The 25,577-nt window shown below is 40.8% G+C and overlaps 1 protein-coding gene across 2 annotated transcripts in view; it reads right to left on the bottom strand.

Annotated features, from left to right (window-relative positions):
- Window positions 1–1,185: 1,185 nt before the first annotated feature.
- The window catches only part of DCUN1D4 (defective in cullin neddylation 1 domain containing 4), a 58,632-nt gene continuing 34,240 nt past the window's right edge, over window positions 1,186–25,577 (bottom strand). The window contains exons 5-11 of one of the 2 annotated variants that reach the window (XM_074991810.1): window positions 22,165–22,256; window positions 18,846–18,916; window positions 15,647–15,738; window positions 13,007–13,115; window positions 5,358–5,462; window positions 4,419–4,524; window positions 1,186–4,323 (exon numbers count right to left, since the gene is read on the bottom strand). In XM_074991810.1, coding sequence (XP_074847911.1) covers window positions 4,268–4,323; window positions 4,419–4,524; window positions 5,358–5,462; window positions 13,007–13,115; window positions 15,647–15,738; window positions 18,846–18,916; window positions 22,165–22,256 — 631 coding nt within the window. In that variant the 3' untranslated portion in view covers window positions 1,186–4,267. The remainder of the gene's footprint in view (window positions 4,324–4,418; window positions 4,525–5,357; window positions 5,463–13,006; window positions 13,116–15,646; window positions 15,739–18,845; window positions 18,917–22,164; window positions 22,257–25,577) is intronic. The other variant, XM_074991811.1, reaches the window with a different exon arrangement.

Here is a 25,577-nt window from a genome sequence, read left to right as displayed (position 1 = left end):
TGCAGGGGCATCTGTAATGAAAAATGAATTTGTGATAGAACAGGAAACTACAGCTCTCTATTAAAAGGTCGTGCACTTACTCCAAATTTGCATTGTAGTTCAAAAAACTGAAATAGGTTGTTCGGACTGACAACTGGAGTTGCCACTTCCTTGAATAGACTTGCTTAAAGAAGAAACGGGAAGGTTGATCTAGACTCTGGAATAAAAGTAACACATAGGATTAAACTGGGGTGGCCAATAAGCAGTGTGTAGGCTGGACGCAGTTCCCCAGGGTTAGCCCCTAGAGGGCTGCCAGACACTTTATTCACCTGTGCATCTGCAGGTATGGTTGCATGCAGCTCCCATTAGCCACCACTTGCCATTCCTGGGCAATGGGAGCGATCTGCAGCCAATCGGAACTGCAAACGGCCATACCTGTGGATGCACAGATAAAGCATCATCTATGTAAGTTTGATGTTGGTAAACTTTCCTATAATTCACACTGCCTTAAATGTATTAATTACTGAATTAATTAACTAACAAAGCCCAACCCCCATCAATCTGAAATACTTATCAGGTATCTTGGTGTTAATTTTCTCACTAATGACCTCGCTGCCTCATTTCTCTTTAATACTGAACAAAGAGAACACTTATATCATTCAGCCTCAACCAGACATTTATTTTACATCAAAAAACCATGTACAGAATTTGCAACGTTTTGCCACAACGACCTATGCATCTCAGATTTCGCTTCAAGGTTAAGAAGTTGGCAAATTTTGTGCACCTTTGGCAGAACAAGGAATAAACTAAAGTACCAGTCACTTCATTACATTTAGGGTGTGTCTACACTTGCATTCCTCTTTCGAAAGAGGCATGCAAATGAGGTAAATCGAAAATGCAAAGGAGGTATACATGTGCATATTCAGCACCTCATTTGCATATTCTAATTTTGAAAGAGCTTCTTTCGAAAGAAGAAAGCCAGTGTAGATGCTGCTCTTTCAAAAGTAAACCCATCTTCAAAAGAATCCATCTTCGAAAGAATCCTTCTTCCCGTTACATGAAGGGAAGAAGGATTCTTTCGAAGATGGGGTTTACTTTCGAAAGAGCAGCGTCTACCCTGGCTTTCTTCTTTCAAAAGAAGCTCTTTCGAAATTAGAATATGCAAACGAGGTGCCAAATATGTAAATGTACACCTCATTTGCATTTTCTATTTGCCTCATTTGCGTACCTCCTTCGAAAGAGGAATGCAAGTGTAGACACACCCTTAAAGAAAACTGTACAGAACAAAAGACGAAGTGAATTGTTTAGGGAGTTACCACTATTTGTTTTTAAAAAAAGAAGGTAGTGCTTTTGAGATTTATCACTGAAAGCAACCAAGAATGATGTCCTCTGTTTATCCACAGAGCTCAAGGAGCAGGAGTGCAGGTATCCATATGTTAACTAGTCAACATGGATAGGTTTAGTTCAGTCTTTTATTTTATTTTTTGTCTCTGTACTATAAATTGGTTAGATCATTGGCCTTCCAAACCCAGCACTGTGAGTTCAGTCCTTGAGGGGGCCATTTAAGGATCTGGGGCAAACAGATTTAAAAAAAAAATCTGTCAGTGATGGTGACAGGTCCTGCCATTAGGGCAGGGGACTGAACTCCCAGTTCTACGAGACAGATATAGGTAAATACCAACAAAAAGGTGAAAATTACCTTCAGCTACATTAGTGGTTTAAGAGGACACCTTTTAGAAACTCACTAGAGACTCAAATAGGCAATAGGAAGCAGATGAAAAAGTATATATTTTCAGTCACGGGTACCCATTTCATATTCAGACCTGTTCTTTGGACCCTGTTTCCCATGAGCTATACGCAAAGAAACGCAATTTACCCAGCACAAGTAACCATTACAAATGTAGTGGAGAGATAATTAAATTTTGGATTCCATTAAACACAGTAAACGTCCACAAGAAACAGCTAGGTGATCTGAACAGATTTCTGTTGACCCTGTAGGACAGTTTTATCTGTAATAATGATTACAAGTCTTTGGCTTCTGCCTCCATTATTGGAAACCAGATTATTCATGACATAAAACTCATTATGTAACACATGCTGTGTTTTAACTGTGCCTGTACTAAACACTTCTCTGGAATTGTAACTAGCCTGACATGTAAGAACACAAAGTATTTTACCTAGGTTTTCAGCAACCACCATTTAGCCTAATTTTATAAGCAATATTGCTTCCAAGTTCATTTTCAAAAGAACTAAAGGAGTAGGCTCCATAGATATTTTCCCTATGGCTATACTCACTGTAATATATACATTTACATTAGAAGTCTTATTAAAACATATATTTTAATAAGAAACTTATTGTAAACATTAAATACCATACACCATTTAATTACTGACTTGTGCAAACTGGCATCAAACATGAAAGTCATATTATAATGTAACAGCATACGAACAGGCAACAATTCTGTATGCTTTATAACTATGAAATTTAAGATTTCTATTTGTTTTTAAACATATCACAACACATGGTGGGGGAAGGCAGTCTATGCATTTTACCATAACATGATTTCAGATTTTGTTTATTCTCACATACTAGAAATACATAGGCAACTTTAGTCTTAGGTAGCTGAATTAGGGTATAAACAAGTTTAAACATGGACTGCCCACTAACAGCAAAGGAATTGTGATTCTGGTCCAGAGCAGCAAGATTAGTATGCCTTTGGTCAATCAAGACTTAATTCTGCACACACTGAAGTGAACAGGAAATTTATCACTGACTTCAGCATGAGCAAAATAGAACATTCAATACAGCTGAAAATTTCACGTTCAACGTAAGGTGTTTTTTTTTGGATCGCTATCTAAAACATTTTCAAAACTGCTAATGCCTTTAAAAATATTTTTGTAGCCATGTTACTGCTTTATTCCAAAATATTCAGTGGCTGACTTTGTTAAACTATATCCTCTTGGGGGCACTGTCACAAATTCTTAGGGACCAAAGTATAATAGCACCAGAAACTATAAAAATTTTTAAACCACTAATACTGGATTTTTATGAAATGGAAGTCAAATGAGACATAACAAAATATAAAACTTAAAACACATTCCTGCCACTCATTTTCCTCAAATAAATGGCTAAAACTTTCCTATACAAATAATCAAGTTAATGAAATTAAGAAGTGGCCCCCTCCTAAAGATATAGTATACTTAACTCCTTAATGCTGGTGTTTAATGTGCCCATTGCCTGCAATGGGCATTTTGCCAGGAAAGTCCAATTCCCAGCATGAAACAACTTAAGTTTCCACTATTCAGTATAGTGTATACTTATTTAGAAACACAAAATTATAGCATGGGAAAGATTCACTAAAATTACAAACAAAAACCAAACAGGTTTAACCACTGGGTAGGAATAATGAGCCTTAATTCTCTTGCTAAACACTAATTTTAGATAGAATTTTAGTTTAAATTTCACTTTGCAGCAACACAGTTCATATAGTCTTGGTACACCAAAAATGAAAGGAATATGCCAAAGGCAATTTACAAAAGTCTAAAACCCATTTTCAAAAGGTACTTTAATTTGTTCACTTGTACCTATATTCAAACTAACACAGTTTTGACATTAAAAAGCCAGTACTTTCTTCTCCAAGTGGAAATCATCTGTGGCATTACACTATTACAATTTTAATAATATTAATAAAAATACATCAGTACTTCTTACTAAACGAAAGTGTTGTTTGGCATATGCCTCTGAAGGAAATCATAATGCACCTCTCCTTGTCTCAAAAACTGGCATCTTAAACAGCAACATTAGAACTGCCAACAGTTCATATTAGCTACGTTCAAACAGTCTTAATTTTGTTTTTTTTTTTTTCAAACGCTACTTTTGAGACCAAGTGAAAAACAAAAACTAGGAATTACATGTTCGTTGAAGGTGACTAGAAATATGCCACAAAATTATTTTTACAATACATTTCTCCAGAAATAATCCCTAAGTGAAGCTTTTTTTATACACATATACAAAATTTAGACAGCAATATACACATAATCACAGTGAGGATGCTGGCAGGCTCACCATCTGTAGTGTAAATACAAAATGCAAAGCAGCCTTCAAAGAGAACAATGCTACACAGCAAGCATAGCTGGCCGGTTAAATAGCAAACACCAAAAGTTCCCTGCAAAAGGGATACAGTGCAAGAAAAGCAGCATGCGCTTTAATACAAACAGCAGTTTATGGCTAATGGTTGACATAACTGTGGTAACAGTGACTCTTGAGCGGCTGTGCATAGTTAAACTCCTATGTCATCTGTTTCCCTTTATACCATTCCACAAATTCATCCAACAATACTGGCCCTGTAGAAAGACATCAAATAATCATATTTTACATAAATCTTGGAAGAAGAGCTGGAGGAGCAGGAACATAGGGAGAAAACAGAAGAAATGCTTACATGCGCCATCTTCATCATAATTACTGAGATCAAGGTTAATTGTTCTGCTGAATTCTAGCACATTACACCATTGGTCCTTGTTGATAACTTTGTATTTTGATTGCTGCTTCAAATAAAAAGGGTAGATTACTAAAATAAGCTTGGAGTTTGCAATGTGAAAGAAAGTCACCTCAAATTTGCAGGTTTTAATAGAACTCAAATGCAATTAAGGATAATGATCGAATATCTAAGCCCATGGTGTCCCAAACATTTGCCACTCGCCACACGTGGCAAACAAGACACCATAGTGTGGCAAATCTGGGCTCTTGGAGCCTTTAAACGTGAGTCCTCAGTGCTGCACATGTGAGCGCCCTCCACTACTCTGTGCATGTGCCACACTGCCTGGTGGGACGATCAGCTGCCATCACAGCTTTGGCCTCCTGCTGCCACCCAGCTCCTGTGGCAGCAGCTCTGGTGAGTCACCATGCACATGGGAGCAGTTTGTTCCTGGCTCTGAGGGAGGTCATTTGTCTGGAGCATGGAGGGGCTGGGGGAGTCTGGCTCTCGGGGAGAGAGAAGGCACTCAGCTGGAGGGCTGGAAGTGTCTGTTTCTGGGGAGAGGGCATTCGGCTGGGGGGGGAGCCGGGGGTGCCTGGCTATGGCGGAGGGCATTTATTTAGAGCAAGGGGGATGTGGTGAATATGGAAGGATGACAACTACAAGTGTGGTGATTCTTGAATTACCACTGGACACCACTAATCCATGCTAATGAAAAGTGTAGTTTTAGGGCTGGGACACTGCATTTTAAGAATTATGAATTTACAAAATGATAACTTGGAAAATAAACAGTCACACTTCAGTACTCTACTAGTTCTGACATATCATTAAAATATTAATAGTGCAGAGAAAAAAAAACAAGTAAAACATATATCTGTTTCAAAGTACAGCTTTGTTGTGTACCTCTAGGAACTGGTGGAATACTGGAAAAAGAGGCCACGTTTTTCCCAATAAAAGTCCTAACATGCACTTGGCTGTATTTATGTCTAGGCTGCGCTGGTCCTTTTCCTGTTGAAAGTGAAGAAACAAAGTTAAAATGTTGCTATATCAATATTTCTCATTTAAACCAATAGTTAAATCACTGTTCACTTTTGGCATATCATAAAAATGCTGATAACTTGCAGGCAACCTGTAAATCTAGTGTTGTATTGTTTTAATGTACAAGTAAGAAAGATTTCCTAATGAAAACTCTGTGTTCCTTTACAGCTATTGGCCATGCTATCAAAAAACAGTTACTTTTCATACTAACAATAGTTCAAGGATCATTAATACAGATGAAGCAGTCACTCTTGTGATACAATTTCTGAACTTCCTAGAAAGCAGAAAGCACCCAGAGGAAAATCTGGTTGACATACAATTTCTCGGTGGGAATTTAGTCTGCTCTTCACCTAGAGCTTTGCCTCAGTCACCTCCTTTATACTGTGTAAGAGAACATTTCAGAAACACTTCTTTCAGTGACAAACAAGGTTACCACTTTTTAGTGGGCTCTGCACTACAGAGTTCTGTTGACAGAAGAGGCCTTTTATCGACAAAACTAGGGAGTGTCCACACTACAAATGCATTTATCGAGAACCTGTCAACAGGCCACAGCAGTTTTCCTGGCAGAGTTCTGTTTTGACCGTATGAGGCATAGCGCCTCTGTCACCAGTTTGTTGACAAAAAAAAAAAATAGTGTAGACACTCTGGAGGGGGGACCCTCTGTCGAGAGAGAGGGCTTTCGGTTCACCATTCTGCCCTATTTGCAGAGCTTCCGGTTGGCTTGTCTGTCAACAGAGGGCTGGGAAGTCTAGCTGCTCTCTGTCGACAAAGGGCATTGACAGGGAGAGCCTGTATTAGGTGTGGACATGTTCTGTAGACAGAGGTTCTATAGTTCGGGAAATGTCAACAGAACTCTGTAGTGTAGACACAGCTTTTATGTTACTGCAGTTATTTGGTATTTTGATTATAATGTTGACAATTCAAGTAATTTTATTGGTAGCCATTATTGCAAGTTTTCGACATTTTCCTGAAGACTTGCTCTTCACCAGTAGCTTCCTCGGATTTTACATTTTTTATCTGTCTATCACTTTGTGCTGTGAGATGTTATACCTAATTCTGAATGTGCTGCTGACAGATCAGGCACCAGGTCATGTCAAGGTCGCCAGTTCTCTGAAGAACAGACACATAGCCGGTATCAGCCTGGCTCACCTATTTGTTAGTATTATTAAAACAGGTATTAGAATTAAAAGAATATATTCAGTGTTTAGTTTTTATTGGATGCTTGCATACACTAATCTCACATATAACACATGTATCTCAGTAAAACAGTGGCAACACACCCCCTCACTTTCAGAACGGGCATGTAAATGCAGCTTTCAAAAATGCAACTCAGGTGTGGATTTAAGTATCTCATGACTCATTTGCATACACCCGTGGGATCTCGATTCCAAAAGGGGATGATTTGAATCACAACCAACCATGTATCTGGGGTTTCTTTGAAAGGAAACCCTGCTTTCAACAGCACGCTTCTTCTCAATTTTTTTTGGGGGGGAAGAAGGGTGCTTCTGAAAGGGGGTTTTCCTTTCGAAGGAACCCCAGCCAATGGCTGCTTGTGATTCAAACGCAGCTCCTTTCATAACTGAGATCTCACGGGAGTATGCAAATGAGGCATGAGATATTTAAATCTGTGCCCTATTTCCATTTTCAAACAGTTGCATTTACATGCCCCTTCCAAAAGGGAGGGGTAGTGTAGCCACAGCCTCAGGCAATCTTTGAAAAGTAGCATTGTGCACTCCTGCAACTGTGTAAACCCCCTGACAGGACAAGCATTAATTAGCCGGAAAGGATGACATCCGAAAAGAGGTTACAATCTTCCCAAAAGGAAAGTTCCCTCAATACCAGTCCACTATGGGACACCACAACTGGAATTGCCATATGAACCATCACAAAGAGGAGAAAAGACTTTTGCTATCTTCCCTGTGAAGATGAGTACCGCAAGTCGACTCCACCCATCAGCTGAGTTTTCAGCTCAGAGGACAAGAATAAAATTCCTGTGAAGAAGTAACTGAAGATCCCTACGCTGCATGGGCTCTGAAGCAGCTCAGCTTTTCCAAGCATTAAGTAAGAAATCCTCAGCTACCGAGGATAGCTCTAAAGGACGTGTACAGCTTTCTTATTTTAGAAGCTTCTATTACCTTTTGAAAATTGAAACTAACTCATTTGTGGATATATGTTTATCTTCTTTATCTTGTAAATAACTCTTTGTTTAATTTTCCTATACAATAGATTTTGATGTCATTATTATAGAATTGGTTACAAGCAGTGTCCTTTGTACATATAAGGTGCAACTGACCTGGTGTAAGTAACTGGTCCATTGGGACTGGAAGTAACCTGAATATTGCTGTGATTCTTGCTATAAGGCAGGGGTGGGGAACCTTTTTTGGGGTAAGGGCCGCTGTCCCACAGAAAAACCAGTCAGGGACCACACAAAAAGCCCTCACAAACTTGTCCCCAATTGAACAGAAAAAAAAAAAGGAGAAACACATTCACGTCACTCCCCTTGCGCTCCCGCCCCAAGGATAGGTGTGTGGCGGGGGGGTGGAACCAAGGATCAGGGCTTACCCCCAGAGCTATATTATCTCTTCCGGGTGTCCAGAGCTAGTAGATTCTGTGGGACTTCCCTACGTGTGGGGGGGCAGTGAGGGTGTGGGATCTCGGCAGGAGGTAGGGTGCAGGAGTAGGCTGGGAGTGCAGAGGTCTGCATGGGAAGTAGGCTGCAGAGATGGGGTCTGGGCGGAGGAGGATGAAGGAGGGGGCAGGAGATTGGAGTGCCTACTGGACACATCTCTTGGCAGGGCACAGGTGGCTCAGCACTGACCTGCGCTTGCCCCTGCCACTCTGACTGGCTGTGATTCTGGGGGGAGAGGGAACAGCAGTGCTCAGAACCAATCACCCCAGCAACACCCCTTGTAGAACCCACATGCCAGATCTGGCCCTTGGGCCATACATTCCCTAACCCTGATGTAAGGGACCCTCTACCACAAAAGTATGCTCCTGGAGATCACAAACTAGATCTGTGTTCCTAAAGGGACTCTCTGAGACTCCACATCATGATTGTTACAGTATCTGAGGAGTTCACTTGATAACTGGCTGGTGAAATCTAAGCACAGAACCAATAACAACTAATTTGTGGCTTGTGTCCTGCATTCCAACAGTTTCCCTTCAAGCTGGTACTTGTGTTCTTGAGTCATTTCAAGCAATGTTACACTGGATGCTTAATTTCTTCATCAAAGTCAATAGTTTCTTGTAGTATTCCATCTGTTTAGCACCTCTGGAAAGTGCTCAGCCAATAACTCTCATTTCTTTTTCTAAGATCTTTTCTTGTATATTCTTAACAAGGCCTCTGGCTGGTGAAAATTTGCCAGTCAGAACCTTGTTACGTTGATAAAGTGTTTTAATATCTCCTCTTTCAACAGCCACTTTGGCTTCTTTGGTGATGTTATCCACATACTTCCTCTTGTTTATTCTATCACTGCTTTTCACTACTTTGCCCTTTGTGTTATACAGATATTTTGCTACTTATTCAAGAGATGTTTTTGAAAAATGGATATACAGTAAAGCCTCAAAATTATGCGCATCTGTGTTACGAACTAACTAGTCAACAACACATTCACTTAGGCTGTGTTTACACTACAAACTTACTTTGAAGTGAGCTGCTACTTCAAAGTAGTATGCAGAGTGTCTACACATACTTTCCCTTACTTCGACGTTAACTTCAAAGTAGGGAGCCCAACTTCGAAGTCCTTACTCCATTCCTGTGAGTGTGGTAGTGCCCTACTTTGGGTAAGTGTAGATGCTCAACTGCGAAATTGCTTACTTTGAAGTAAGCAACTTCGAAGTTATTTTTGTAGTGTAGACACAGCCTTAGAGAGGAAGCAAGCAATCAGTCAGCAACTAAAACCAAAATGCGAACACATTATAATTCTGTGTTATATATAAAATACTAAGTACTTGTTTCATTTAAATTAAGGTAATTAAAAGCAGCATTTTTCTTCTGCATAGTAGGCTATGTCTACACTACATCATAAAGTCGATTTTAAGGCCATTAGCTTGATTTTATAATGTCACTGTCATCGCTGTGAATGCCATTAGGTCGATTTTAGGGAGCGCAAAGGTTGATATTACTACACCCACAAAGCGAGTCGGCATAGCACCAACTTCAAATTTAGAAGGTCAGATTAATGATTGTGTGGGAATGGCAATTATTTACATCGACTATTGGCCTCCAGGGGTGTCCCATATGTATTCCACAATGCCCCACAGCTGTCCACTCTGGCCACTTCCATCTCTGCTGCTCTCCAGGTATGCAGGAAGTAGGTAACACGAAGCCTGAGAATTTGAATTCAGCACCAGAAAGCCCAAGAAACTGAGACGAGCACCTGGGCCCATTTTGAATTAATTCCTTATTATCAGCACAGCACTTGCATCTACCCATGAAAAAATAGCCCTAACACAGGGTGGTGGCTTCTTCCCTGCACAGGATATAACAGGAAAGGCCAAGGGTTTTTTCAGTGTTGGCGCAGGCCCATCCCCCATGACGGCTAGGCTGCAGGGGTCATGTTTATATGAGAGGCCGAGAAACTTCTTTTCTGTGGTTCACATTTGTATGGGGGCAGCCACACCTCTCCCACAGGCACCACGCAGTCAGGGTCTATCCCCGACCCATCTACATCATGTAGCTAGTCTCCTCAGACCTAACAAAAGGATGTTCCTGCAGTGCAGTGCAGACCATGCTGCCAGACAGCACCATGTCCTGGCTCGCACACAGTGTAGGTTCCAAAGGTAGGAAAGATTTTCCAGAGCTGACTGTCGCTGGTATTCTTTCCATGTGGGAAAAGCAACTGAGCAACCAGTTTACATAGTTCAGTCACCTTCTGAAGCCAGCCTCCTTGCTTTTCTTTCACCTGGGATTCCCTACTTTCACGTCTTTTCTTCTGAAAAATGGCCATCTGCTTTCCATGGGAGGGGAATCAGGGCCAGGCAACGTGAAAAGATGACATCACATACCCACAACCACTTGCAGGGCATGTTCTTCCCCATACTGCAACAGCAAAAAAACCCAGAATACTACAGGGCTGAGGGAACTGTGCGATAGGTTCCCAAAATGCACAGATGCAACAGTCGATGTTTGGCAATTCAGTGTGGCAACACTGATTCGACTTCGTGGGGAGGTGAGGACAGCCAATTCAAATTTATGAAACCTAGTGTTATAAAATCGAATTTAATGAAGTCAAATTTATATCGCCATATAGACATAGGCCTAGATTCAAAGATGCAGTAAATCAATGTTCAGTTGTAAACTTTTGAAAGAACAATCATAACATTTTGTTCAGAGTTACAAGCAACCTCCATTTGCAAGGTTTTCACAACTCTGAGGTTCCTACGCTGTTTGTTTGCTTTGTTTCCTTTCCTTGTGTGTCTAGGAACCAACTACAGTTGCTGCAATGTCTGTGATACTGTCACCCAGGGCCATGACAAAGTTGTACTACTATGACAGAGCTAAGCTTTGTACTACTTAAAATCTTTTTTCTCAGTTCAGTCTGAAATTGCTTTTGTAATGCCTGGTCTATTAGCCTTTACTGTTAATGTTTGGCGCTTTGAGGGTTTTTGTTTTGTTTGTGCCTGATCTTCAGCCTTGCCACACAAACGGACCACTTCAGATGTAAGCTCCCTTATGTGTGCTCTAACATCACAAAGAGCTGTTCTATATTTCCTTACAATACATCTATGATCAGTCTAGCTCCTGGTTAGGGCTCACTAGAAAACAGGAATTCCATTTTGTGAAAAATTGAGGTTTCATTTTCAACTGAAAAGAAACAGACCCTTTCTGCAACTACACGTAGAACAGCCAATAGCACAGTGTTTTGGGAACACAGGTGTATTTTGGAAATCCATGGATTGCTCAGTGGTTTGAGCACTGGCCTGCTAAACCCAGGGTTGTGAGCACAATCTTTGAGGGGCCATTTAGGGATCTGGGGCAAATTTAAAAAAAAAAAAAAAAAAAGGGGGGGGGATGGTGCTTGGTGCTGCCACGAAGGCAGGGGACTGGACTCTATGACCTCCCAACTCTATGAGGTGTGTGTGTGTGTGTGTGTTCAAGACCCTGCTTTAAATCAGACAAAGCATGGCCTTGACCTTGTGTCAACTGGCTGTAGATTCACACTATCTTTATTCATTATGCCAAAAAAATTAGATAGATTTATGCAAAAAGTTCTGATTCTCACGCTCCACTATACATTGTGAAAAAATTCCCAGGAAGCTCTATCTCTAGTTACTCTGAGGAGTTCCAAGCTATTTTATTGATGTTTTTATGTAGGAATAGCATTCCATCCATTATGAGCCCCGGTAGCCATCACAGTACAGTATTATCAGTACAGATTTTGTACTTGGAAAAGTTCAATCAGATCAGGATGCTTAGCTAACAAGAAGTGAGAAGGCAACTCACAATATTCTGAAAAAGTTATAAACTAGTGTCTATATCACAGCCTGCATTTGACACATCAGGTTTTCAGGCTGTGAGGCATGTGAACAGTTTTGAGGAAAAAGTCTAATGTTTATCTTGACAAAGATCAATATGAGGCTTAGAACACTGATGGAGAAAGATTTTGGTCACGTTTTCTCCCCTCCTTCATGTAGTGCAGGGTTGACCAACCAGTTAGGGATAAAGAGTCAAATAGAGGTGGATAAAGTGCAAAGAGACATGTATTATATATTTATTATTTATATAGCTATATATCAATATACAGAGAGAGAGACAGAAATATATACTACATGGCTCAATGCCCTCCCTCTCCCCTCAAGAGCCAGGCTCTCCCAGCCCCCCCCACTCTAAATGAATAGTTTCCCACTCCACACAGAGCCAGGCTCCCCCAGCTCTCTCCCCTGCTCTAATTCCATGCCGACAACTCACTGGAGCCACCAAAGCTGCCACGTGCATTCTCCTACCAAGTGGCGGGGCACGTGTGTGGAGCAGGCAGGCAGCACTCTCAGCATGCAGGTCTGAGGAGGAGCCAACTCTGTCGCTGCCACATGGCTCTCCCACCAAGCAGGCTGCCATCCTGATGTAGTGTAAAGGGCTTGGCATCATTTGATTTTTAAAGCTCATTGTGATGACAATCACCTTCTTCTCATTTTTAAGTGTTAAAGGAAAGCTCTAGTTTGTTCTGTTGAATAGATCTGTTGGCCACATTAATATGGAAAGCTAGATAATGGAGGCTGAAATGGGGATCTACTGTACTATCCCTATTTCACAGATGTGGAACTAAGGTATAGAGACCAAGATTCTGATTCTGAGTGAATGAAATCAGTGGAAACTGCCATACTTCAACAGGCATTATGATCCAACTGACTTCTCCAAGATCATATAAGAAGTCTGTGGTGAAACGGGCGATTGAACCTGGGATCAACTGCATCCAAAATGAACACTAATCACTGGACTGTCCCAGATTTTTAGTTATATGAAAGGGAACCCCAGAAATCAATAAAAAAATAAGTCAGAATCCTGAACTACTCACCCGTGCAAAATCAAATGCGTATCTATAAATAAGCTTAAAATTTGTAGGCTCATTTAATAAGGATCTCAAGTAATCCAAGGAATTTCTCAGTTTCTCTGTTGTATCACATCTACAAAAAAGAGGAGGTATTTATGCAACAATAGATTTTCATCTGAACTTTTAGGAAAAAAAAATATTCCAAATATCATTAGCTTTGTCTTCACTCTTCCATGTATCAATGTATTCTACATCAGAACACTGCATCAATTTACCCAAAGGCATGAATGGAAAGCAATTTCTTTAAATGTGCAAACACGAGCATAGACACACTTATTTTGATTTAAGAGTAGATGGCTTTTTTCAGTTGATTAGGAGCAAGTGTAAGTAAGCTACTTAAATTAAAATAATAGCACCTGCACAGGGTTTGCACCAGTTCAAAAATTGCTTTAAGATAATCGCTACAATTTTTCTATCCTTACAAGGGTTTGACTACAATCGTAATATTGCAGTTATTTGACCATTATTTATAGACAGAATCTATCCTCAATCATGGTATGGCTTCAGAGCAAAAAGGCGTATTACTGATATGACAATCGTGTGGAGACAACAAGGGAAATGTAGAGAACAAAAATGACCCTTTACCAAAGGCTTTTGAACATATCAGCAGAAACAGACTATTTGCACCTTTACAAAAGATTTGATGTTCCCCTAAGTTCTTAACCATTAATTGAGCCTTCCCTGAAAACATGTGCAGTATAGTCCACTATGACAGCTCAGTCTCTGAAGCTTTCCATATTCATAGCATAGCATAGCATAGCATAAGGGAGTGTACTTGCCCCAGCCCTGTTTGGGATATTCTCCTTGCTATTGAAACAAGTTTTTGATTCCTCAGCTGAGGGAATATACTTGTTCAATCCTGCAAGGCTCGGGCTTAAAACCAAGATTTGGGAGATCTTCATTCAACACCTCTTCTTTGCCAACAATGCGGCAGCAAAAACCCACCCAGAAGCCTAACTCCAAAATCTCATGAACAGTTTTTGCAAAGCCTGCCTAGACTTCGGGCTTACCATAAACCTAAAAAAACCCAACATAATGTGCCAAGGAGTTGAAGAAGCACCCTCTCTCAAGATCAACGAATATGAACTTGAAGTGGTGAACAAGTTCACATAAGTGGAACCCATTAAGGCAGCTGACCTTTCATTGAAAGACTTCCTTTCATTGAAATGGAACTCAATATTCATACCATAAAAGCCAGCAATGTCTAAACTGAACAAGAAAGTATGGCAAATCTAACTGACAAAATACACGTGTTACCAGCACACTTTGGTATGGGAGCAACGCATGGGCCTTATATTTTCCTTTGGAAAAGAGAGTCAACAGATTTCTTATGGGCTGTCTTCATTGACTCTTTGGAATCTCCTGGAGTCCGGGCCATCACAAGGGGGGACGCAGGGCTGGGGGCAACTCCTCTCTATCCCCAGTCTCCCAACGCTGAGATGCTCAAGCAAGCCAGAATATGCAGAACTTAAACACTCCTCAAACACAGACACCTCTGCTGGATTGGGAATCTACATGAATGATGAGAGCATCCAAAAGGACATCCTCGACAGTCCCCTGGCATCTGGAAAAAGCCTCAAAGAACATCCAAAAATGACAGGTGCGGCAGAGATTGTCTATGTCAAGTGTGTCTCTTCTGGCACAACCAAAGTTATGGTAATTCCAACTGAGTAAATTCGTTTTACCAGTCAGTGATGCATACGAATTTAGCCTAGAGACTGAAGGACGCCTATTGCTACTTCTGTGTTAAAAAAAAAAAAAAAAAAAGCAGCCGGGCACTGTGTCCTAACACATCCACATTGACTTTGAATCTTTTGGACTTCAACAGACTGGTCCACTCTAAAATGACAGAGACACAGGTTGGGGTGGGGGCAGGGGGGGAGTAGGCCAGAAATGCCAAGAGGAGCCCCAAGAGGGAAAAGGCCTTGGGAGGGTTTCCTACAGAAGTGCATTAGGAACTGGGTACCACAAGGAGACAAGAATGTCAAGGAGCAAATGAGAACCCTCCTAAGCAGGCTGCATTTTGGAATAATTTGGATATATAGACTAGAATCTAGAACAGTCACTATATTTGAAATTCGGTGTTCTATGAATGGTTCTCTGTGCCTTCAATATTGAGTCTGTTCTGAAAGCTCACTACCTAATAAATTATTTTGTTGGTCTTTAAAGTGCTGCCTTTTTGTTTTGACAGAATATAGACTGTCACGGCTATTTCTCTGTTACTATGCAACTTGAAAGAGATGTGATTTTTGTTGAGACTTAAAGAGTCTGAAGTCTTATTTCAGGCTGAGGTAAAAGAGTGCTTGATTATAGATATTATAGTATGGAACAGATTAGCCACCCCCTCCTTTTTTTTCTGCCCATTGCACTGATATTTTAAGCCATGAGTGCTTCGTCAGCCTAACTACAATAACACACTGCAAGTGTCTGAAAGTGAGCCATACTTGCAATACCGAAAATAAACACTTATGTCTAGTTCTCCAGAGTGGAGTCTTCCACTTTGTGCACTAATTTTTTTTTGTACAAACAGACATGTTGATTATTTTATATTATTACACTTACAACAGCAAAATTAAGACTTGTAACCTTTTTCAAGACACTTACTGCAGGGATGTCATTCCTTTTAACCATTCTTGCAACGTGAAATAACCCATGTTTTGTGCATCCAATTTCCAAGCTAGAACAAGCATAACTACCTGTTTAAAAAGGAAACAACATATTAGGATGAGGCGGCAATGGTAACAAAAGGTTTCTCAAACAGTTATTAATAGACAGCTTGCCAAATACTTTTATTCTGTTTAGACTAAAAGTCATTCAAACATGAGTGGAACAGGCAGGATATTGGAAGTCCTGGGATAGAAAAATATTTTTTCTAAAAAAAGTTCTACAAATTGATTCCACCGCTCACTTATTCAGAAGCACTTCTATGTTAAATTACTCTTTCCACCTACCTTTCAATTGATTAAGCCTATGTACAGAGTCCATCAAACCACATCTTTAAACTCTGGAGCAGAAACTGTCTGTACAGCATGACAGGGCCCTAAAAAGCATGACCACACCACAACAAAAGACTATAAAACTGTACTGTAGATATTTGGGCTAAGGCAGTCCAGGCTCGGAGGTCCTCCCCCCGAGTGAAGTCTCAAAGCCCAAGCTCCAGTCCATTCCTTGAAGTCTATACAGAAATTTTAAAGCCCTGGCTCCAAAGCCAACTGACTCAAGCCAGTTGAAGCTTAGTCACAGGTCTTTTATCAACAGTGTAGACACACCTTAAAACACAGGTATAATACAAAGAATGATGAATTATATAAAGAGTGATTGAAACCCTCCTTCAGCTAGCTGTAGCTAGGATTTATTACAACATAAAGGCTCTCATAAATATAAGGTTTGTCAGTTACTGTGGTTCTTTGAGAGAGCATTGCCTCAGTATATTTCATTTGTGGAATGTGACTCCCAAGTGTCGCAAAACTTCAAAAAACTTATTAATCCGATAGCTGTTGGCTCAAACAAATGCCCTATGCATGAAACATTCTGAGCTAAAAGTTATAAAAGGCACAAGTGGCCCAGACCCTCTCAGTTCCTTCCACTGAATCTGAGGTCCCGTGAGAGATGATCTTGGAGAAACAGGACAGTTTTCCGGTAGCGCAACTATGTAGAGCCAACTTCCTCACAAACCACTCTTGTTGCTAATCTACTATATTTCTTTAAGGTGGTCACTGCATACACCCACTTGGGGGAGTCTACCATGCAGCACAGGCCACAGGAACATAGAATCATAGAAAAGTGGGACTGCAAGGGACCTCGAGAGGCCATCAAGTCCAGCCCCCTGCCCTCATGCCAGGACCAAGCACTTTCTAGACCATCCCTGAAAGCCATCTCTAACCTCTTCTTAAATATCTCCAGTGATGGAGATTCTACCACCTCCCTTGGCAATTCGTTCCAGTGTTTGATCACCCTGACAGTTAGGAACTTTTTCCTAATGTCCAACCTGAACCTCCCCTGCTGCAATTTAAGTCATAGAATCATAGAACACTAGGACCGGAAGGGACCTCGAGAGGCCATTGAGTCCAGTCCCCTGCCCCGACGGCAGGACCGACCACTATCTACACCATCCCTGATAGATATCTATCTAATCTGTTCTTAAATATCTCCAGCGAGGGAGATTCCACAACCTCCCTTGGCAACTTATTCCAGTACTTGACCACCCTGACAGTTAGGAACTTTTTCCTAATGTCCAACCTAAACTTCCCTTGCTGCAGCTTAAGTCCATTGCCTCTTGTTCTCTCCTCAGAGGCCAAGAAGAACAAGTTTTCTCCCTCCTCCTTATGACACCCTTTAAGATATCTGAAAACCGCTATCATGTCCCCCCTCAATCTTCTCTTTTCCAAGCTAAACAAGCCCAATTCTTTCAGCCTTTCTTCATAAGTCATGTTCTCCAGACCTTCTATCATTCTAGTTGCTCTTCTCTGGACCTTCTCTAATTTCTCCACATCTTTCTTGAATTGGGGTGCCCAGAACTGGACACAATATTCCAGCTGAGGCCTAACCAGCGCAGAGTAGAGCGGAAGCATGATTTCTCGTGTCTTGTTCACAACACACCTGCTAATTCATCCCAGAATCATGTTTACTTTTTTTGCAACAGCATCACACTGTTGACTCATATTTAACTTGTGATCTACTAGAACCCCTAGATCCCTTTCTGCTGTACTCCTTCCTAGACAGTATTTTCCCATTCTGTATGAGTGAAACAGATTATTCCTTCCTAAGCGCAACACCTTACATTTATCTTTATTCAACTTCATCCTGTTCATTAAGTCCATTGCCTCTTGTTCTATCCTCAGAGGCAAGGAAGAACAAGTTCCCTCCCTCTGCCTTATGACACCCTTTTAGATACCTGAAAACTGCTATCATGTCCCCCTTCAATCTTCTCTCTTCCAAACTAAACAAGCCCAGTTCTTTCAGCCTTTCTTCATAGGTCTTGCTCTCTAGACCTTTGATCATTCTCGTTGCTCTCCTCTGGACCCTCTCCAATTTCTCCACATCCTTCCTGAACTGCGGTGCCCAGAACTGGACACAATACTCCAGCTGAGGCCTAACCAGCGCAGAGTAGAGCCAACATGGGCTGGCAGGTTTTAATAAAACAAAAATTGCAGAACTGTTCTCCCACATGATCTTTAAAATGTGCATACATGACATCTAGATACTAAATCTAGAAAGCAGTGTCAAGGAAAGTCCAAATGAAATCCAAGCTTGCCATTCTACAGATTTTCAAAATGGAAATATTTCAAAGCTGCAGCTGATGACACCTTAGCCCTAAGAATTTCAAATATTGTCACTTTAAGCAGCAGGACCCAGCTACATTCTAATTTTAGCTACCCAGTCCGCAAGATCCAAGTACATTAATTTTAGCACACAAGCACTATCAGAGCTGGCAGAATTATGTCTGTCTCCTTGAGCTCAGACTGAGATCTTCCATCTTGAAGTGCAGACATATCCACAGATGGCTGAGTGAAAATGGTGCTCTTTAGAACGAATGTCAACAAACACAAAAAAACACAATTTATTCCTAAATAGTGTAGTCCTATCCAAACACTCACTTTTTTGAGGTCTCTGGTATGATTTTCAGGTGTGCCAAAGCAACAAAATAAACCTGCCAGGCTTACGTCTCTCCATTAAACAATTTTTTCTTCAGTATCCCTTTCAAAAACTTTCAAAACTTGGATGATAAAAGACTGAGAGATGCAAGGCAGGCTCATGGTCATTTGGGTGACTTAAGCATACTTTGCGAAAAGCAAAAACTTACATTTTCTGGCTCAACTCCAATGTCTTCACAAAATTTCTCCATGCCTTCAGGACCTACAATGTCATCAGTTCCTACAATCAAATAATATCACACAATATTGTTGTTTAAATTAAAATTCAGTGCAAGCACATCACTCTGTAAAGATAAGTATTCTTGCAGAATAAGCAGAACTTCTGTAGGAGTTAGTTCTCTTTTTGACACAGACAAATATTTATCCTTTACAAGATGTTAAACTACTCTAAAAGTTCATTTCTTGCAAAGTGTAATGCAAAAGCACACATCAGTACTATCTTTCCCTTTTTTAAAAAACTGCTACCGCAGTACCCAGTAATTGCAGCAATTTTGAAGTAAATAAGCAACGTATTATAGGATGAACACTTTGCAAATGGCTCAGTACCAATGTAGTGCTATACTGGCTGAACTGAACACAATGGTTATTGGAAATTATTAAAGGCTCTAGCCAGGAAACAATTTTGTTTTAAAGTTATCTTAATAACAAGACTTTTTTATAGTTTTATGAGCCTACCTGATTTTTTCAAAAGGAGAGAACATAGCTGATTAATAAATATATGTTATACTACTATAGAACTGACATCCCCAGAACCTAATACACAATTTACTTATTTATATTAATTCTAACTATTTTCTTAGTCATTTGAAAAAAATCTGAAATAAGACTCTGGTCTATTTTTATTCACATGGCACCAATACCATATCATGCCTCATTATGGAGAGCTCACATACACAAAAAAAAACCTGCAAAACTCTGCAAAGTAATTGCTATGTAAACATGATGTAGAAAATATAACAGCAAGAAGGGGTAATCAAATCAAGACTCCACATCACAATCTCTGCAATATGCTGTATGAAAACTACTAGATGTATATAAAAATCAGTCAAACAGGCTTGAAAAAAAAAAAGATTTTATAATGTGAATGGTAGATGACCCTTCACTTTTGTGTTATAGTCAGTCTTATATCAGGCTCAAATATTCAGTCTTCAATTTAGAAGTAACAAGCTTTTCATTAAATACATTTCCCTGTCTTCCCATTATTCCTCCTTCTGCCCCCCATCCAGCCACCTCAAAACATGCACAGGTAAAAAAAAAAAAGATTTCTGCTACTTTGTAAGGGAAAGTCACATTAGAAAAACAGTGTGTTTTTTGTACAAGAGAAAAAACTGTGATGTAAACATACAAGATCCTCATTTGAAAATGTGTTTTCTAGGAATGTTGCAACATCCCTCTGAACAGAACTACACCCCCTCTTCCCTGCCCTCTTCTCAGCACCTTTGCAGATGCAGCTAGTGGAAAACTACAGTTCTTTCACACACTGCCATCCTCTCATCCTTCTTTCTATTGAGCTCTTGCCAGGAATGAGTTATTCCACTAGTCCTAACAAGGACAGAAAATCCACACACAGCCACAAAGAAAGGCAAGGAATCTGAAATAAGGTGCCTGCCTTTCTCTCTCCTCCCAACTTACCAGACACAAAAACCTTTAACTAGCTTGATTCATATTAATCATGTTTTACTTTAATACCATTACCACCAAAAATAAATGGCAATTTATTACATGTATAGATGCCAAAAAAGAATAGAGATGAGAGCATTTAACATAACCAGCAGCCACCGCGCCCCCCTGCACCCCCCCCACCAAAAGACTACAATTGTCACAATAAGTTCTAGGCATGCTTTCAAAGAAACTGGGCAAAGTCCCATTTCTCTGTCTACCGCCTATTCAGTTTTCTTTTCAGTGTTCTTTGCAGTACTATAGATCTATAGATTTATTTTCTCCTATTTCAAATATCTTCCTTTAACAGGCTTTTGTGTACCATCCTGGAAAAATAGCAGGTCACTGCCTGTATGTCATCAGAGACTGAAGTATATCATGATACTGTAAACTCTTTCCTATCCAGCATTCTGTCATCCGGAACGCACAAATAATCGGCGTTTTAACCATAAGTAAATTTTAGTTATGTTTTCAATGAAAGTAAATACAAATAAATACAGTGTAAGTTTACAGTGTACAATACTCCTGTTGTTGGTAAATAAAGTACTCTGCATATGTTTTTGTTTGTTTGTTAATATCTAATCTTGTTTTTCTTTTGTGTTACGCATTGCTAGGTATACCTCTCTATTACCCAGAATATTTGAATATAAGGTAACCTCCTGGCCCCGGGGATGCCAGATATGAAAGAGTTTACTGTAGGTGGGCCTAGCAGAAATTGCTAATTCTAGCCTGCTCAATACACAACAGTGAGAATAAAGCTAAAATGTACCCTCCATGTTCAATGATAAAAAAACAAAAGGAAAGGACTCTTTCAATAAATGTGATCTCGGGAACATGTTCCATTTTCTAATTAGAACTGGAACCAGATTTAGAAGTGACAAACAAAATATGGCTAACCTCCTTCCCCTTTTAAAACGGGCCAATGTCACCAGGCACAACAGCTCAAACGAATGAGTTAAACAATCTTCAGCTAGAAACATAATTCAATATATACACATCTCATAGAGCTGGAAGGCACCTCAGGAGGTCATTGCGTCCAACACCCTGTACTTTTGACAGGACCAAGCACCATCCCTTTTTTTAGATGGAGGGATAGCTCAGTGGTTTGAGCATTCGCCTGTCAAACCCAGGGTTGTGAGCTCAATCCTTGAAGAGGCCATTTAGGGGTCTGCGACAAATAGGTTTAAAAAAAAAAAAAACTATCAGGAATGGTGCTTGGTCCTGCCAAGGGGGCAGGACTCAATGACCTCCTAAGGTCCCTTCCATTTCTGTAGGATGTGTATCACCATATATGCACATATATATATATATATATATATATATATATTCTATTTGCCTCAGATCCTTAAATGGCCCCCTTGAGGGATGAGCTCACAACCCTGGGTTTAGCAGGCCAATGCTCAAACCACTGAGCTATCCCTCCTCTCAAATTTTAGTATATATTTTAGCATTAAATCACAATTAAAGCTTGATTTTATTAATGTGCAGTTACTAGTTTACTTTTAATTGCACACAACTTAAACCAAAATAGTAACACATTATCTGTATTTGAAACGTTTTTGGTCTTGAAGTAAATATTGCTTCTGGTATACCAATTATTCTTATAGACACAGGTACATCTTGAGCTCTTTGGACTCTGTCTATAAACAGGATATTTAAAGACTCCTTTTAAAATGCTTTCCTCTACCAAGCAACCCTTATATTCAGATTGAAATTTCTAGATAAAAATATTCATTAAATCATGTCTTTAAATGTCAAATACAAATTTAGACAGTTGTCAGGATTTGGCATTGGTACATATCAGCTTACCTGCATACTCATAGAACCATTCTAAGCACCTCTTACTTGAAAAGACTTCTTCCTCTGTCTTTATTCTAGTTGAATCATATTTTCTATACATGCTAAAAATGGAGAAAATAATTAATTTATATTTTAAAAAACTGCCCTGTAGTCAAGATATAGCTAGCCAGTTCAAATTGCAGTATCATCTTCCTAACACAGGTTGGACCTCCCTGGTACAGAATCCTCAGGATCTGACCAGTCCCAAACAAGGGAGTTTACTGGAGCAACAAAAGTCAATTCCAGAATCCCTGCAACTGGCCCCCCAGCCTGGCTCTGATCCCAGCTGCCAACCCCATCCCCATCACTAGCCCCAGTCTGCTCCCAGCCCTGGCCCCACCCAGAGCCATTGCCCCACTGTCCCTACCCCGACTCCTGGCCCTCCTACCACCAGCCTGTCAAACAGGATGCCAGCAGGGCTCCTGGCCACTGGCCCTCCTGCTGCCAGGGGTCTACTGACATGAAAAAAATTAAGTGACAGAGAGATAGCCATAGGGTATATAGAGTATATATAGAGTCTGTTGTGATATGGCTATGATCTGAAGTGGGTCTGTCCCATGAAAGCTCATCAATTATTTTGTTAGTCTTTAAAGTGCTATTTGACTACCTTTCTAAAGAAATTAAGGTTACTAAACAATAATGCTTGAAAAATATTGCTCTGGCAAAGCCACGCTATAGCAGTGGTCGCCACACTTTTCCTGCTGGTCCACCTACTTGCTAATGGAATTTGCCCACACCTCTCCCTCCGTTACTGCACAGCCAAGGCTCTCTCAGCAGAGTCACTTGGGCTGAAGGCAGCTGGTGGGGGATAGTGGGGACTGAAGCAGAGCTGTCCAGTGGGTGGTGCAGGGTGTGAGATGGAACTGCAGCTGGGAGTGGAACAGGGTGTGAAATGGAGCTGCAGTTGGCAACAAAGCTGGTCTGGAACCAAAGCATAACTGGGTGGTGCTCCCTTCCCCCCATGGAGGGGGCCTCAGTTTGGGGACCACTGTGCCACAAGAAGTTTTCTTTCACTGCTTTCAGCCATTAGAAATAGCAAAAGGGTTAGAGGCTTATTCCTCAACCAGAGAAATGAGCCTTTCAAACTCCAGTTATAAATAACCTGTCACCCACGAACCTCCATTTTCTTACTGCTTCTATGAAGCCTGTTTTAAATTTTTCACAACACTCTATATAGCAACTAATCAATAGCATGTTTACTGAACTCCAGCTATTAGTAAGTTACTTATCTTTCACCTTTAAACTACAAGCATCAGATATTAACATTGCAATCCCCAGAAGGAGAACTAATCATTAAATGAAAAGACTGAAGCACACGTTTCTCCCAAATGAGCTCCAGAATCAAGAGAATAAAGATTCATAAACTGGTATACTGAACTCCAAATTTGTAATGGCCCTACTTAAGCAGTGACAGATTCTGGAGACAAACTGTCACAAGAACTGCTGCTCCATTAAAAAGGAACTTTAATTATCTTGGTAGTAGGATAAAAACATAAAACAGGGCTTGTTAGAAAACAATCAGTTACTGATTCTTAACAGAATTAGAACTGGCCGATGAGTCATACTTATTTCAAGCTCATACACAACTTGAATGATTTACGAAACAACCTTTTTCTGACTATGTCACATCTAACCTTTCACATTCAAGTCTTTCTCAGTAAGTCACTTCATATGGAGATGAAAACACAGACAGTCATGTCTGTCTTCTGTTTATTAAACTAGACTAAAACTCCTGATCTGGGTTCAATTTCCAACTCTGCCACAGACTTGCCGCAAAACTTTCAGCAATTCACTTACGTTCCTCACCTGTAAAGGAGGGGCAATACTACAGGTTGCACCTCTCTAGTCCAGCACCCTCAGGACCTCAGAGGTCCCAGATGAAGGATTCTGCCGGACCGCTGTGGTGAATGCCCCCAGCTCCATGGGCACCTCCGTTGTCCTGCTGCAGAGGGCTCTCCAGCACTGGCTCCACGTGAGGCTGCCAGAAAATGCCGGCTCCCTGGCTCCAACTCTGCACAAGCCTGCCAGAGGACACTAGTTCCCTGGCTCTGCGCCAGGCTGCCAGGGGTCACCGGCACCATGGCTCAGCCCCAGCTCCCTGCAGGGCTGCCCAGACACACCTGCATGCCAGTCCTGGTCCCCTGAGGGGCTGCTGAGGTACACTGCCTCCAGATCTGGCCAGCTGCCTACTGTGAGGGTGCCAGAAGGCCAGCTTGGGCTGGCCTCCCGCCCCAGCCCTTTGGTCCAGGACCAGCCCTCGTCCTACCAAACCAGGAATGTTGCTGGACCAGGGAATGCCTGATTTCGGAGGTGCAACCTGTATTTCCTTACCTCACAAAAATATTGTAAGGATAAAATCAGTGTATGCAAGTGTGACAGTCTGTACCCCAAAGCAGAAAGATGGAACCCTATATTCACCACTTTCATAGTATGCTTCCTTAGTATCATTTGAAAAGTCTTGATCTGCTGAACTTCAACAGCCTATTGGATAGTATGTGCTATCACTGTATGCAAAGTTATAAAGTTTGTTATGCGTGTTACTGAAATATATTGTAAGGTTGGGAACACCCACAATCAGCCTTTCAGGTATAACAATACAGTATCCAGCTGATAAAAGGGTATCCAGTCCCAAATCCTTCCCAGAAAACTTCTGAGAGAGAAGACACAGAAAATGCAGTCTAACAGGGAATGCCAGATCCTTACATCAAAAAGATCTTTCCAACAAGCTACAAGAAACTACAAAAGAAGGTAAGTGACATCATCACCTGGACCCGTCCCCACAACTCAACACCTGGAAACACACATCTGGAGGATGAAGACGTTGAATGGGAGAGAGTGGTCCCAGCCTGCGTAATGAGAATTTCTAACCTGTTTGTACCATTTGTCAGGCCCAGACATTGCATGTTTCATTCTGTTTAGTCTGTAGAGCTCAGACTGCAAATTTCTTAAGTAACCAGCGTTGGTCTATCTGCATGGCTGGGTGAGCAATCATGGATCTTAGTTAGGTGTCTGATCAAGTGCAGCAGCTGGCAGAGGCTTGACACAGCATCCCACTGCATGAGGCAATCCAGATTGCTGGGTAAAGTGGGGGCTCAGCAGTCTCATATACAAGGATAAGTCATAAACATGAAGATACTCAAACCTCTGCCCCCCACTTTTTTTTTTTTAGTTCTATAACAAGAGGCTCACACCAAGAACAACCTATATATGCCACCTTGCTTATGGACAGTCAAATTTCTCTAGAACTGTAAAGACTGTCTCATGAAGTCCACTGAAAAGATGATTTACGAAAAATGTACCTGTGCTTATCTGAAAATTTTCTTTAAAGCAATAAAGTCAACCTATCCATTGCAGTGGGTACTTCAGCCTACCGGTCAGACCAC

Source organism: Carettochelys insculpta, chromosome 4 (assembly GCF_033958435.1).
Source record: "Carettochelys insculpta isolate YL-2023 chromosome 4, ASM3395843v1, whole genome shotgun sequence".
Classification (NCBI taxonomy): domain Eukaryota; kingdom Metazoa; phylum Chordata; order Testudines; family Carettochelyidae; genus Carettochelys; species Carettochelys insculpta.
Note: the sequence above shows the minus strand (reverse complement) of the source record. Positions and strands in the feature narration are given on the sequence as shown.